The sequence below is a fragment of the Protopterus annectens genome, chromosome 9.part0 (genome assembly GCF_019279795.1).
Source record: "Protopterus annectens isolate FY-2018-M chromosome 9.part0, PAN1.0, whole genome shotgun sequence".
Classification (NCBI taxonomy): Eukaryota; Metazoa; Chordata; order Ceratodontiformes; family Protopteridae; genus Protopterus; species Protopterus annectens.
The window spans coordinates 649,193,785-649,209,901 of NC_056743.1; the positions used below are offsets into that span (position 1 = coordinate 649,193,785).

Consider the following 16,117-nt stretch of genomic DNA (forward strand, 5'->3'; position numbering starts at 1 on the left):
GAAGACCTTTACAATTTGTGTTTACTTGGCAAGTCTGTCTTTTAATTGGTTTCTGGGTCTACTTGATTATGTAGAAGTCAAGCTCACTAAATGACATGATCCCACCACCCTTACTGGGTATGATGGCTAAGCTAATGACAGTAGCATAAAGCATTTTTGTAGAGGGGCTGTGCCCCCTGAACAACTCAATGAGGGAAGTTTGCCCCTGACCTCCCCTAGTCTGTAAGTATTCTACCTCTGAGGTTGTAACCAGTAAATGAAAGCAGGAATTTGGAAACATTTGAGACACTAATAATCAAAATCCAAAGATTGTGTTTCCTCAAAACACCATGAAGCTTCATGTCCACCAGTAAGGTAGCAAAAACTATGATACTGTTTAAATTCCTTTGATAAAACCAGCTAAGCACCAATTGAAGAACAGTATTTTACTTTCATCCCACTCAAAATTCCAAGGGACTTCATCAGAGGTTGTGCAGACTTGGAGGAAGCAAAATGAATATACTTTTTTCTAAGTGAGTGCATCCCTGGAGATAGAATATTTAGAAACTAGAGTTCTGGGGCTACTGCCTTCACAGTGGAGGTGTTCCCCCTACAAAAACATTATAACCATGAACTCTGTCAGATAAATGTACCATAACAGTCTAAGTGGTGGCAGGCAGTATAATTATCCAAAGTAGACTGTTAATGATATATATAACATCAGTAATCTGAAGCAGACATGATTTGTGTTGTAATAAACCTTCATTAGGAAGGCATCACATTTATTCAGGGATCAAAACTGATGCTGTAAAACAGCTGCTTTGAAAAGTACATACTCTTGTGTGAAATAAGATGTGCTATCATATTTGGCAATTCAGTCTTACAGATCCATTTGACACAGAAAATTGTTTAAGTACATCATTTGCAGTGTTTTTTAAGTTTTTATTTAATTTTACATAATCCAACAATATTTCAACAATTTGTAACAAAGTAAAATAAAAGTCCATAACAAGAATATTAAATACACAAAACCATTAGTATTTTTGTAATAGATCAAGTTTCAGCCAGGATGTGTATTGATAAGTTACATTTCTAGTTCTCATTTTTATAGTTGATAATTCATTTTCACAGATTTAGCTAGACAAATTCACTAGTAAAAGAGAGATAAGTTCTGCATTTCCAGTTTTTAGTTATAACTTTCCTAATAATAGCTAGGGCAGACCAAAGAAAAGTTATTTGTGATACTGCATTTCAGTAGTTAAGCACATCAAGGATTCCTTATAGGAAAAGAAGAATACAAATCATCATAGAGTAAGTTGTGCATTCATTCCAGATTTTCTTCACTTTACTTGAACTGCTGCTTAGTCTTCTGTTGCATAAGTTGTGTGTTCAGGGCTTTGCATGCTTTCTGTTTACAGATCCTAGAACACATTGTATCAAACACTATATTAACATGCTAAGTGATTGCACAAGCAAATGAGGTATGAGTAACTTCCATGTCCTTTTTGTGTATTCCTGTTTCTGTTTTACATTTAAAAATTGCCAAAGAGTTGGGGCTTTAATCCTTAGTACTCAAAGCAAATGTGAATGAAAGAAAAAAACAGTAGATCTGATGTCTATTTTCATCTGACTCAATACATATATTTAATTTATTTATTTGTTTTTCTGGTTAGAGCACTGATCACCGTGGACCTTTTTCAGATTCAGCCCTGGAGCAGTGTCTGGTTAAGTGACTTGCTCAGAATCACATAGTTAGGCAATGGAAGTGCGGGAATCAAATTTTGCACCATGGGTTATTGGATCCAACCTCTGAACCATCTATGAAGCTTTACAGATTCAGGGCTGTGACTCCTCCCCATCTATATTTCCCTCCACTCCACCTTAGTGCATCAGATCTCGTTTGCTGCCTGAATCATCAGATGTGTTTCAACAAGGGCTCCTTCATCGTAAAGTGTATCCTTACTGTGTGTTCAATATTCTTCTATGATCTCCTCTCCTAGTGAGAGATTTATCTCTATAGAATCTTTTTCTTTTTTTTCCCCATCTAGGCTATAGCATTAAGAATATGTAGTTTAGGGTTAGGCAGTTAGGATAGTTGTCTTCAGCTCCTTGTTATAGTTACTTCTTTGTAGATAGTTAAATTGGTGTGCCTTTTCACTTTGTTTTTGTTGCTTAGTATGATTGCTTGGTTATTGGTATCCACTATATCATTACATACGGTTTTCATAATGTCTAACAGTTAGGGATTTAAGAAGTGTGCCGAATGTCAGCACAAAATCCCACCTCAAGATCCACATTCTTTGTGTCTACTGTTTGGGCACTGCCCATTTCAACACAGGCTGTGAAACCTGTGCTTCTTTTAGCACTAGAGCTCTCTAAACTCGAAGGGAAAAACTAATTGTAAATGGTCTTCTTCCTCCACAGACATGGTCTTCCATTTCTGCTGCATCCTCTTCATCCAGCTCTGCCTCCTCCCCAGAAAAAAAGCAGGGCAAACCTAAGACTAAGGACAAGCCAAGAGACTCCAATGAGAAGGAGAGGTTAGAGAAGGAGAAGAGCAAAAAAGAAAAGTTAGAAAAATCCAGGAAGAGGTCTCTGGATCATATTGCTTTGGCTGGTCCAGATCTTAAGGTTCCTGTGAGGTTGGACCTGTCAGAGTCTCAGAATTGATCTTCCTCTCCTTGGCTCCAATGCTCACCTGAACCGATAAATTAGAAGTTACATTCTCATATTCTGCAAGAAAAAAGATTTTCAAGACCACCTTCAGTGGCTTTTCTTGTTTGGTCATCCAGAAGAGTTACTGAGCAAGATGTCAATAGAATGATGAGGAAGTTCTTGAGAATGCAAATTCAGCTTGGGGTGCTATCTGTGCCGTCATCCCTGAATGCATCAAGTATTGGTCCAGCAAAGCCCTCCTGTCTTATCTCCAATACTGGTCTGTACATTGGACTTGGCTACTATTCTGGATCCAGCCTGCCCTAGTGTGCCTTTATTGAAGCTGACAGTTGATGCTACTTCAACTTGAACTGTATTCCTGTGTCTCCTGACTCCGATGCATTCAGATCAGGAAGTCTTAGGCCCAAAGCATCATCACTGGGGCTCAAGGGGATGGGTCGACTCCAAAGTTATTGGTGCCGTGTCTCTCTCTTGGGGCTCTGGCCATCGACAGCTCAGATCCAAGATAGGCCTTGGGGCCAAGAACTGTCAGGGTTGAGGAATTTGCTGCTGCTTCTTCTTAGGACTGGAGATCTCACTCAGGGTCGATGGTGGCTTTGGCATTTGAGGCTTTTGAATGGGTTGTGGCTATGCCAAAAAAAGATGTTACCATTCAGCTTGACTCCACCCAATATTCAAAAGGATTCTGATTCCTCCTTTCATTCTGTCCAGCAGGGACAGTTGGCACCACAGGCTTCCAAGACAGTTCACAACTTGAGTTCCCAGTCTGTTTCCTTCTTGTCTGACCACCCACCATTCAGGTTAACAGGAAACAGACATGCAAACAGAAACACATAGATTCATCATTAAGTCTATCACAGAAGACATGGATTTGAATGAAGGTGAAAGCTTCCTTAGATCCCTTGCAGGAAACATCATCTTCAGTGAGATCTTAAAATTGATGAAACATTAAGGGGGGTGGTTCACATATGACCCTTCACCAGACAGGACTGTGTTCTTGGAGGCCTTTGGTTTCAGCTCAGCTTCATCTTGGGTAATACTGCCCATTGATTCCTTGATTAACCTTATGGCATAGCAGGCATGGAGAGACCCTGACATGGTGGAACCTATACCAGAAAAATAAATAGGATCTTGGCAGCATCCAAGTATAGGAAGCATTGGATCCATGGTAGTCACAGCAGTCACCAAGAAAGAATTATCTGAAGAAAGTTCTTCTGTCCACCCCCCCCCCCCCGTAGGGAGTTTAGAGTGTTGGACAGGTTTGGGAAATGGACATATACTTCAGCATCCTTCACCCTTCAGTGCTGAACTATTTGGGTCATGCAACATGATTCCAGAGAGACTTGACTAAAGAACTCTTCAAGTCTCTCTCCAGTAATCTACCTGCGGATGTTTGGAAGACTGAAGACTCCCAGTGCACTACCTTCCAGTCTTTATTGAACATTACCAATGCAACTGCTATCTAATGCAGCTGATGATATGGTGAGGGTAGTGGACACCAGCATTACTGTACACCAACATGCCTGGATGCACCTTTGTGACTTTGCAGAAGGCTTTTAAGACATTCTTCTTTAATGTCTCATTTGATGGTTCCTCACTTTTTGAGCAAAAGGTAAAAGTCCCTCTAACCAGGAGTCAACAAGATTGTAGAATCCTCTCTCCAGTGGGGATTCATTATTCTACCCCACAAAGGACCTTTACAAATCAGATGAGTGGCAAGATGATGTGGTTCCACAAATCACTGGGTTATCATGACACTCTTGGGGACAAACCTCCTTTTGGCTGAGAAGGAGGAGGCAACTCTAGTGGATGTTGCCTAACAGGCAGAGGTAGACTGCAAAAGCAGGGCTTTTATGGTTGCTTTACTGAAAATCCTTACCAATGGTCCTGAAAGGTTGCCCAGCTTTTGCACACTGGAGACTGTCATGGGTTGCTTATCCACGCATCTGGCAAAACATAACAGAAGACTCCTAAATATAATTTCCAGAGGCTACTCGGTTTCCTTTTCATTTACTCCAGTAAAAAAGAAAAATGTTCCCAGTGTTCAGCCCAGTCAATGGAAACCTGCAGCAGCAGGAATTTCCAAGCAGCTAAAAAAAAAAAAAAAAAGAGTCCTCCAAATGGTGCCTGAAGACTAATTAGAGTCCCAAGTGTATTCAAGGTTCTTTTTGCTACCCAAGAAGACAGGGGACCTCAGACCCTATCTAGATTTGAGTAATTTAAATCAGTTTATAAAACAGACAAAGTTCTGGATGGTTATGATCCAGTCCGTATTGCTTTTTACAACAAAGGACAATTGGATGTCCTCAACAGATCTCCAGGACACACTTTCATATAAAGATAGTGTTCCAGGATGTTTCTCCATTTCCAGCTGGGAGCTAGTCATTAGCAATTAAGAGAGCTGCTCTTCAATCACATCACAGCCTCCAGGGTGTTTACAAAGATAATGGCAGTGGTTGCAGCATGTCTGCTTGCTAGAGATCAAAGTTTTTCCCATATTTTGATTGGCTCCTCGCTGCTATCTCCAAGCATCTCCTGTTATACCATCTGAACATTCTTCTTCACCTAATGCAAAATCTAGGAATTACAATAAATTTACCCAAGAGCCACATGGACCTATCACAAAAAAAAAATCATTGGATACTACCTGGACTCTGATACAAATTGCCAAATGACCCCACTCCAGAGTACTCTCCCTATGCCTGGTAGCCACACAGGTACTTCAGCATCCTTCACCCTCAGTAAGGTTAATTCTACTCCTGATGGGGCTAACTGGTTATACATGAGGATACTTCAATGGACTCTTTTTGTGCAGTGGTTCACTAACCTGGTTCTACACGAGGATACTTGGACTCTTTCTGTGCAGTGGTCTCAAACTGTTCACACATTATATACCAAAGTTTGTATTACTCAAATATGCAGAGATCTTATCAGATGATGAATAACATCTCCATTAGTGATGACAGGTCATCCCTTTCACAAGGATCCGCTACTGGCTGTCTTAAACATGGACACTTCCCTTCTAAGGTGGGAGGATCATTTTGATAGAAAAATAGTCCACTGTTCTTGGTCACATCAGGAGGCCAACCTTTACATCAATTGGAGATGAGAGCAGCCCTCCTTGTATTGTAGGGATTTCATTATGCTCCCCCCAAGGATATGATTTCCTTACAGACAGGCAACATGGCAGTAGTCTGTTACATCAGCAAACAGGGAGGAATCCAATCATACGCCCTTTGCGGGGAGCCATGAGCATATAGCAATGGACAATGTCTTCTTATCAATTTCTGATAATGCACATCCTGGGGATGTCCATTGTGTTAGCAAATAATGCCTCAATGCAACAGTGGCAACACTGACTTTCCATCACTGGGGCCAACCTTGCCGCAACCTTTATGCATCCTATCTGAACAATGAGTGCAGCAGTTACTTTGTCCTGATCCCTCCACTGGGACAGTTACCAAGAGATCTTCCTGTCTACAATTGGCCACTAGGTCTCCTTTGTGCATTTCCCCCCATCACCCCTAGTGAATAAATTAATTCAGAAAGCAAGAAAGTGCAAGGTCAGAGTGATCCTCATTTCTCCTTTCTGACCCTGGCAGACATGGTTCCCTTTTCCTGTGGCCTCTAGTAGTACATCCCCATGGATGTTGAATCAGTATCCAAATCTCTTGACTTACCCAGCTGGGACTGTCTTCTCCATGTCAGAAATTTATGAAACTAACTGCTTGATTCCTCCAGTCCTTACTTCCAGTATTGGCTGTTGATTATTTCAGAGTCCCAACACCAATCCATAAAAAAAAGGTTTATCATGGCAAATGGAAAAGGATTGCTCATCTGGGCTATGTCAAAAGGAATAGATAAATTTTTTCCTTCCATCCCTTCCATACTAGAGTTTCTGTCTGTGCCTGCCCATAGTGTTTCCATTTTCTCCACTATCAATGTCCAAATGGTTGCCAGTTCAAATTTCCCCATAGACCAGAATGACACCTCCATGGCATCACTAAAAGTCTCTAAAGCCTTTTAAGGGTAACATTTCTCCTGCAACCACCAGTCAGAGAACCACTCCCTTCATATGATATGACTGTTTTGAACCAAGCATTAAATAAATCTCCCTTTGAACCAGCAGCATTAGCAAATTTGAAGTTACTCTCTTGGAAGACAATTTTGATTGGGGCTGTTATATCAGCCAGACCATTTTCAGAGTTACAGGGCCTTTTTTTTACAACCCCCTTACCTGATTTCTCAGTTAAGTACTATTGCATTTTTTTCTTCCTAAGGTGGCATCCATAGCAAATTTAAACCAGTCCATCAGCGTACCAGTGTTTTTTTCCCAGATTCTCCAACAGAGATGAATATAATGTTGGATGTTCATCTTCAACTCAGATTTTATCTTCACAGAACAAAACACTTTTTAGGAAATCTGATCAATTGTTCATTGCCATTCCTAGACGAAAATTGGGCAAAGGAGTTAAGGTTACCCTTTCAAGATAGTTATCAAATTGTATTTCCTTTGTGCATACCAAAAACAGACCTAACCCTACAACCGAATCTCGTATTTCACTCCACAAGGACAATAGCCACTCCAGCGGTCTTTTATGAAGACTTCCCATTGATATTTATGCTGTTGTAACATGGTCAACAGTTCACAACTTTGTGTCTCATTGTAAATTTAAAAATATAAGGAGTGTATTTTGGATTTTTTGAAATATTTGATAAAGTATTCATGGATGAAAGCTTGTAGTTATTGCATTTTTATTATTGTCATGAACTATTCTGGTTATGTTGTTTTTTTTCCTCACTATAAATTGGTTGTACAGTCTAGATCATGTTCCTCCTTTGGTTCTACCATTCTCAGGAATGTACTTCCTTGATATCACACAGGTAACAACAGCTTGGGAATCTGTACCATGTGTTGAATCAGATGAACATAGACAACTTCAGATATAAAAGTTATGTGCTTAACATAAGAATAGATCTGTATTGTCTGATTTGTGTGTGGTTTAACCAACCTCTTGTCCCCTTACAAATTTTCATCTATTGGCTTGTGGTGACCAAATAGATCTCACTTGCCCTGTGTCTGTAAATAGTCCTGTCAAACTGTGATTATCTCCTAGATTTTTCCTTTCAAGTTAGCAATTAATCTTAAAAGGGTTATTTATTTCTTAAATTTTCTAGTTGGTGGGGTAAACTTGATCTGAGGTATTAAGGTGGAGTGGAGTGGAGTTAATTATGGGTAGGGGAGGAATCACAGCCCTGGACCCATGAAGCTTCAGAGATGGTGCTGAGATGGGATCCAACTAAACATGTTGAACTGGATAATCATCAGACAACAAAGATCTATCATTATGGTAAGTCCATAACTTTGTTTAACTACATGCAAGACTTGGGTGGTTCATTGTGGTTGGGTATACAGTACATTTTTGTCACAGCCAAACATAGTTGCTTTAACTGCTTTATTTATCTGATCCATACAGAAATATTAATTCATAAAAGATCCCTTGCCAAGCTGCATTTTTATTTGTCATTAGAAGTAAAGCTATATATATGTAGCTATTCCTATGACGTACGTCTGGTAGATGATGAAAGTCATACAGCATTTCAAATTATCCATCTTTTTAAGGGGATGAAAATAAGTCATGTTAACTGAAGACAGTTACTAATGTTCCTAGAAACAGAAATGAACAGTTTTACTGATATATACCATACCTTTCAACTGTCCAGATTTTTGCCTCATATTTTTGGTGTGTTCGTTTTTTTTTTTCAGAAAATCACTAGGAATTGAAGTCACTAAATAATATAAATTGGAGTTTCAGGCTTCCTATTCTTACGAAAATGCATACTAACAGAAATCCTGTTATTATAGCAACTTTCTAAGTTTATAAGAGGAATATGTAAACTATGTCCCTATTTTTTGGGCCTTTGTCCCCCCATTATTACATAGATTTTTTGTACTAAGAGAGTGAGAGGTATGATGTATACAGTTATGACTTTTGAATGGATGGTGATGTTAAAAACATTTTTTCAGAACTTTCTTCAAAGGTAAGCATTTTGTATTTTTCATAGCAAAAGCTTAGACTTGTTGCTTTGTTGTAGTTTGTGTAAAGAATACTAAGCATAGGCTTCTACATTATCAAAAGACATTGTTGAATTCTTTGCAAACATCATGACAGAGCCCCCAGTCATTGACACATTTTAGAGAATTGTAGTAGTATTCTTGGGGTATAACGAATAATATGAAAGTGTGTGTTCATTCATTTATTCATTTCTACCCACTTTATGCAGTTCACAGATGTGGGGACTTGGAGCTAGAATGGCAAGCAATGGGTGTTAATCAAGAAAAGGTCTTGAACAGAATGCCTGCTCCCATCACAGGACACATGCACACTAATGTACATACTGGACAACATGTATGAGCAGTTTAGAATATTGGCAGATGTTCATCATATTGATTATTGCTGCAGTAGCTTTCTGATTTTTTGAGATATCAGCTCAGGCTGATGAATGGTTTGGGCATGTGGAAACTGCCTGACGCTGTGGAAATTTGGCCAGCTGTTATATCTTTGGCAGGAAATAACCCATGTAGCTAAGGCTACTAAAGCAGTGATTATTCAAACATCTACTGATGTGGTAAGTTTACTTACATTAATGTACTTTAACCTGCCTGCATGCATTTGGTACATGGGAGGAACTGGTAGACCCTGGCAAAAAAAAAAAACACTGCAGCTTACAAGGAGGATATGCAGTTATCACACCGAAGGAAATGAATTAGAGAAACAAAATGTATGAAGCATAAACAGTAAATGCTGCACCACTGTGCTACCTGTCTAAAACTGTTTTTTTTTCACATACAAATTTGCATAAGCACATTGACATACTGATTGATTACATTTGCAGAATTCAGGTGGATAAATAAGTGTTTTTGAAATACTGAAGTTATACATTGTTAATCATCTAGTTTAATCATAATCTGTATAACATTTTCATGTAAGAGTTCATTAGTAGCTGTAATATGCTTATTTTCTTCTCTCTTATTTTTATCTCTGCAGGTTGACTTTGAAGGAAGTGTGACAGAAAACAGATTCATTGTTAAACCCAATGTTGACCCATTAATAGATGAAAGTAAGTCATTTTGTTGAGGATTGATGAGAAATCTTCCCTTAACCTCCACTTCAGCTTGATTAAGTTCAGGCAATAGTAATATAATAAACAGAATAACACTTAGTGCAAAACCCAAGAGTATTTTACTCTGCAAACTGCTTAATGGAAGTTTTTCATTCTGATTTCTTTTATTTCCCAATATTTCAGCATCCATTTGTCTGTCAATTTCTGATGATGTAAATTTTCATTCTGTCCTCAACTGTTAGGTTTGGATCCGATCCTCGGATCTGACTCTGCCGGCATTAAAGATTGCGGTAACCAAAAAGCTCCTGAGCTTCTCCCTTATCCATAATGCATCAACCCCTAACATACTCCAGATCATGTTTGCCGCTTTTTGCGAAAACATGGTCGGCCTTAGCTCTCGAGTTTCCTTCAAAATGTGTATTTTTTCTCTTTAAATTTTCTCTCTCTCATAGTTCTTATATTTATGTTACTCACTTCCCTCTTTACATTGTTGTAATTCCTTTTTACCAATGTTGGTAATCCAGTCCCTTTTTTCTGTCTGTCATACACACTAGTGTAGTCTTCATTACCATTGTTGGTATTCTTTCTTTTTCTTTCCCTTTGCTTTTCTATTTAAAAAAAAAAAAAAAGGATTTTCCTTCTTTCTTTACTGTTTTCCCCTTATTTACTGGCATGTCTGAGAAAGGACCTTCCGATTTTATGAAGTGTCTGAAATATGGACACAGATTGTCCCTTTCAGACCTTCATACTCTTTGGATTGTTCGGTTTGTAAGAATTTCAATCCCAGGACAGTTGTGGATAAAAAGAATAAACTTTTTCTAAAAGGTTCACTGCCATCCTCTTTTGGTGAAGCTGTTTTTGGGACTCAGTTTGCCAAAATTAAAACTAAGGAGTTCTTGTCTAAGTCTCCTAAACCCTGTACTCCCTTGACTCCATCTTTGGAACAGTCAAGGAAGAGGTCAAGATTGGATCAGAAAACAACTCAGAGCCACTCTCCCTCAGATCCGAAAAAGAGAAGAAATTAGTGGTTCCAACCCCTTCAGATCCAAAGAAGAAGCCAACAGATCCAACTGCTTCAGACCCGATAATCCTTCCTGGGACCAGGTATTTCCCTACATATGATCCAATGTCTTCCAGGGTTCCCTTCCCTTTTTTGAAAAGACATCAATCCATGTCACTTTCCCCTTGCCTAGTCTCATTCATACAGGAGTTTGACTGAGGAAGTTTCTGTCTGCACAGATACAGATGAGTGTTTTACTGGCTCCTACCCCCTTGGGTCAGGAAGCCTGTCCACCTACCACACCACCACTACTTGCTCATTCTCTGATCCTTCTGGTTGTTTCACAGTCCCTGGATCTGAATCTTCTGGGTCTCCCTGGCTTGGATCCAAAGATAACTTTATCTTCAGATCCAAAGCTTACTCTGAGTACACCAGCTCCAACATCTTCAGATCCAGATGACTCTTGGAGCCTAGGCTTCCTTGTCAGGTCCAAGGCATTGAAGTCAACTCCAAGGGTCTCAGAGCTGTGTCTGCCCTTCGGTGCTCCAGCACTGGATAACTCGACTGTGATATCTTTTCTTGGGAACCTGCTTTCATGTCAGAGGGAGGCAGCCTCCAGACGCCTGCCTTCTCTGGGTTGATGTCTTCCTTCTCTCTGGTGCAGACTGCGTTCAAGGTAGTGAAGAGAGTATTTTCTGATCCAACAGGATGGATGGATCCAAACCCCTCTGATCACCAGTCTAGTTCCCAGATGGCTGTGCACATTGAGCCATATAATTCTACGCCGCAGGCATAACAAGCTCAAGACTCCCAGACCACCCAGCAAGGTTTCATTATCTCTTCTGACACTTCAGTGGAGAATCCCACCAAGGAAGTCCCTAGGAAGAGAAAGTGCTAGAGGAGGCACTTGGACTGTCCACAAGAGTCACTCAGAGGATACTGATTTTGGTGAGGGAGAAGAGTCCCTACGATCACCTATGGAAGACATCTCGTCCTGTAGCATAGAGGTGGTTGGACATCCAGCAACCCTTCCCCAGAGGAATCAATATTTCTGGAGGCCTTTGGAGCTGGCCCATCTACCGCCTGGGTTACTCCACCTGGCAATGAGCTCATTAATTTGGTCTCTCTGCAGGCATGGATAGAGCCTGACTCAAATGAGCCAATCCATAAGAGGCCAAATTGGATTCTGGTTCTGCCTTTCGGTAAGGAATTCTAGAGTCAGGGGGTGCCATGGTCATGGTGGCGGTAACCAAGAAGACACTTGCTGAACAAAGTTCCTCTGTCCCCCCCCCAACAGGGAGTCTAGGGTGATGGACAGGTTTGGGATGTGTGTGTATGCATTAGCAACCTTTGCCCTTAGGTTCCTGAACTGTTTGACATGTTTTACTAGGCTAAAAATGGACTTGATAAAAGAATTATCACAATCCTTTTCAGGAACCATTACAGCTGAGGCTGAATCATCTGTGACCTCTCAGTTGGCTACCCTTCAATCCATTTCAAATTGATCCATGAGGGTTATCTCATATGCAGCTGAAGGTATTTCAAGGGCAGTGGGTTCAGGCATATCCACTAGGAAACATGCCTGGATGTGCTTATGTGATTTTGTGGTACCTTTCAAGTCCTTGTTCATCAGTGCACTATTTGACGGCAGTTTGTTGTTTGGCCCAAAAATGAAGGACACATTTATCCAGGTGTAAGTAGGATGGAAAGACCCTCTCTGCAGTGAACTTGTTTTTTGACCGCTCAAAGATCCTTTTCTAAAAATTATTGAGGTGGTCAGAAGAGGTGGTTCAGGAAGTCCCAGGGTCCTTCCCCAGGACATACGTGGAGAAAATTCCCCTAGGGGCAGATGGGGAACTCTAATGGGCAAACAACATCTATGTGGCAGAGGAGGCCTGCAAAACAAAGGGTCCAGAGCTTTTCTCTGATAGGACCTATCAGCACTCCTGAAAGGAGGTCCAATTGTCCCCCTATGGAGGCAATCGGGGTTCAACTATCCCTGCACCAGAGAATCTGGCTAGATATAACAAGAGATACTTGGGTGCAGAGGATTATTTCCAGAGGCTATAGGATTCCCTTTTCCCTTCCACCTCCATCTGTATTTAAAGTTCCTGATATTTCATCCAGTCAGAGGGAAGTAGCAGAACTAGAAACACAAAAGCTGCTAGAAAAGAGAGTCCTCCAAGAGGTCCCATCAAACCAGATAAAATCCAGAACTTACTCAGAATTCTTTTTAGTGCCAAAGAAAACAGGAGACTGCAGACTAGTTTGGGATCTCAAGACTTTGAACAAGTCAGGTCAATATACAATGTTTCTGATGGTTTTGGTTCAATCCATTCTGTCCTCCTTGGGCGAGGACAACTGGATGTGCTTAACAGACCTTCATGATGTGTACTATCACATAAAAATGAACAGACAGTTCTGAAGGTATTTACGCTTCCGTCTGGGAGCCACTCACTATAAGTTCAGAACACTTCTCTTTGGCCTCACCACAGCCCCCAGGGTGTTCACCAAATGCATGCCAGTGGTAGCAGCTCACTTGAGACTGCAGGGATTCTGAGTGTTTCCATATCTAGATGACTGCCTCATCACTGCCCCAACCAGGCATCTACTAACAAAAGCAAGAGATCAGGTTCTTTAGATTTGTTCTCATCTGGGGATAACCATAAATTACGAAAAGTCTCAGAACCAACACAAATTTTGGAATTCTTAGCAGCAGTCTTCAACAGGATATTAGTGATAGCCTCTCTTTCTCTTTCAAGAGTTCAGACTATCAGATTCCAGGTTATGAAAATAATTCGCAATACCAAAATTTCAGCCCGGTTAATTCTTCGAGCCTTGGGATCATGGTCAGCTGTCATAATTTTAGTCCCAGTAGCAAGATTTCTTATGATAATTCTTCAGTTGATGCTAACAACACAGTGGTCAATTCTTTACCAGCACATATCTGCACAAATAGGAATTACTCAGACATGCAAGAGATACTTCTCGTGGTGGATTCAGTCAGATCAGGTTCTACAAGACCATCCTTTCATTCTCCCTCAGCCCAAGGCCATAGTGACCACAGACATTTCCCAGACTGGATGGGGGTGAGGCACTTCCTAGGGAAAACATTCCAAAGAGCTTGGTCCTTTGAAGAGACCAGTTTGCATATCAGTGTCCTAAAGATGAGAGCAGTGCTGTTAGCACTGCAGGCCACCTAGGATGCTCTTCCTTTAGGGACAATTGTGATTCAGGCAGACAATATGTCAATAGTTTGGTAAATCAACAAACAAGAAGGAACAAAATTTTATCCCTTGTGTCAAGAAGCACTGAGAAGTGTGGCAGTGGGCGATCTCATCCATCTGCTTTCTCATAGCAATACACATCCCTGGGAAGTCCAGTATGATAGACAAATCTGAGCAGGTCCATTCTCCTACTTCACGAGTGGTCTCTCAACATGAAAGTGACAGAAATGATTTTCCATCACTGGGGCCAGCCTTGCTGTGATATTTTTGCTTATTCCCTAAACAACAAATGCAGCAGCTATTTTGCCCTAATCCCCCTTAGGGGGAATCACAGAGGGATGCTCTACTTCACAATTGGTACCCCCGGTCTACTTTATGCTTGTCTGCCAATTCCCATGTTTCCAAATTTTCTGCAAAAAGCTGCCAGGTTGAAGAGCAAAGTCATCCTCATTGCACCTTACTGGCCTTGGCAGATTTGGTTCCCCTTCCTATTGCCTCATCTACTTTGCCATTCATGGATTCTGAATCTGATTCCAGACCTCCTGTCGCATCTGACAGGTATGATTCATCCAGATATCTCAAATCTCCGGCTAACAGCATGGTTTCTCCAATTCCATTAATAGTCAGGCAACCGATGCTGTCTTCCCATGTCCATCATATTCTTTTATCTTCCCATGAGCCTTCTACAAGAAAGCTTGATACAAGTAAGTGGAAAAGATTTTTCTTTGTTGGGCACAAAAAAAACACACTGATCTCTCTTCAGCTCTGATAGCGAGAATACATGGATTTTAGCAGTAACCTTTAATGAAGGGGTTAGCTTCCTCTATGATTATAATTCAGTTAGCAACATTAACTCTAATATTGGATATTAATATTCTTCTGTGGCCTCTTCCAAAATTTGTAATGCATTCTTGAGAGTCGCACTCTTATTGAGACTCCTGTATAAAGGTCCTACTCCACCATGGGATTTGAACCTGGTACTGCAGGCCTTAATTCATTCTCCCTTTTAACCAGCAGCTAAATGTGATCTTAAATTCCTGACCTGGAACACTATCTTTCTGGTGGCCATTACCTTTGCTAGAAAGTTTCAGGACTTCGAGCATTGTCATCTAAACCTCCCTACTTGATCTTTCATAAGGATAGAGTCACATTACGTACCAATGCATCTTTCCTTCCCAAGGTGGTATCAAAATTCAGTAATCCAGTATCAATCAATCTATTAATTTTCCAGTATTCTTTCCTAAATTTGCAAACAAATGAGAATATATGATGCATGTATTGGATGTTCACAATTGCATTTTTACTTACATAGGACAAAAGAAATTAGGAAAATAGATCAATTGTTTGACTCCTTTGCAGATATGAAATTGGGAAAATCAGTTACCAAAGTTACTCTAGCCAGATGGGTGACTATTTCTTTTATGTATAACAATCTAGGTCTAACCTTGAGAAAACATCAATGGGCCCACAGCAACTTCTTCAGTGTTTTTATCTAGAGATTCCATGGACGACTTATGTGGGGCTGCAACCTGGTCCAATCCTCCTACTTTTATTACTCATTACAAATTGGATGTGGTCTCGAGGAGAAGAGAAGCATTTGACTCAACTGTGCTCAGGAATATCCTGCCTTAGAGTCCACCCGGAATTATAGGTAGTTGGAGACTCTGTCCCAACAGTTGAGGATAGAATGAAAATTGACAACATCAGATAAAGAATTTATGTACTTACCATAATGTTCCATCTGTGTTGTCCATTTTCATGCTTCTTCAACTTCCCACCCACCAATCCCCCCAATCCTTATCACAACAGACTTCTGGAAGAGTGAGATATTTTAAGGACACAACTGTCCTTAATGTTGAGCTCCAGTTACAATTCCTTCTGTAGGATTTATATATAAGCAGGTATTACTTTAGGTAAATCAGCAACAAGATCTCGGGTATGTTAGGGGTTGGTGCATTATGGGTAAGGGAGAAGCTTGAGAGCTTTTTGGTACCACAAGCTGTAGTAACAGCCAAGTTGGATCTGAAGATCGGATTTGAACCCAGCAGTTGAGTAAGAATAAAAATGGACAACACAGATGGAATGTTATAGTAAGTACATAACTTATTTT

At 40.4% G+C, this 16,117-nt stretch overlaps 1 protein-coding gene across 1 annotated transcript in view; it reads left to right on the forward strand.

The window, feature by feature from the left end:
* Positions 1-16,117, forward strand: part of MSH5 (mutS homolog 5) — a 2,353,005-nt gene that overhangs the window by 1,399,056 nt on the left and 937,832 nt on the right. The window contains exon 18 of the mRNA XM_044083236.1: positions 9,705-9,777. Coding sequence (XP_043939171.1) covers positions 9,705-9,777 — 73 coding nt within the window. The remainder of the gene's footprint in view (positions 1-9,704; positions 9,778-16,117) is intronic.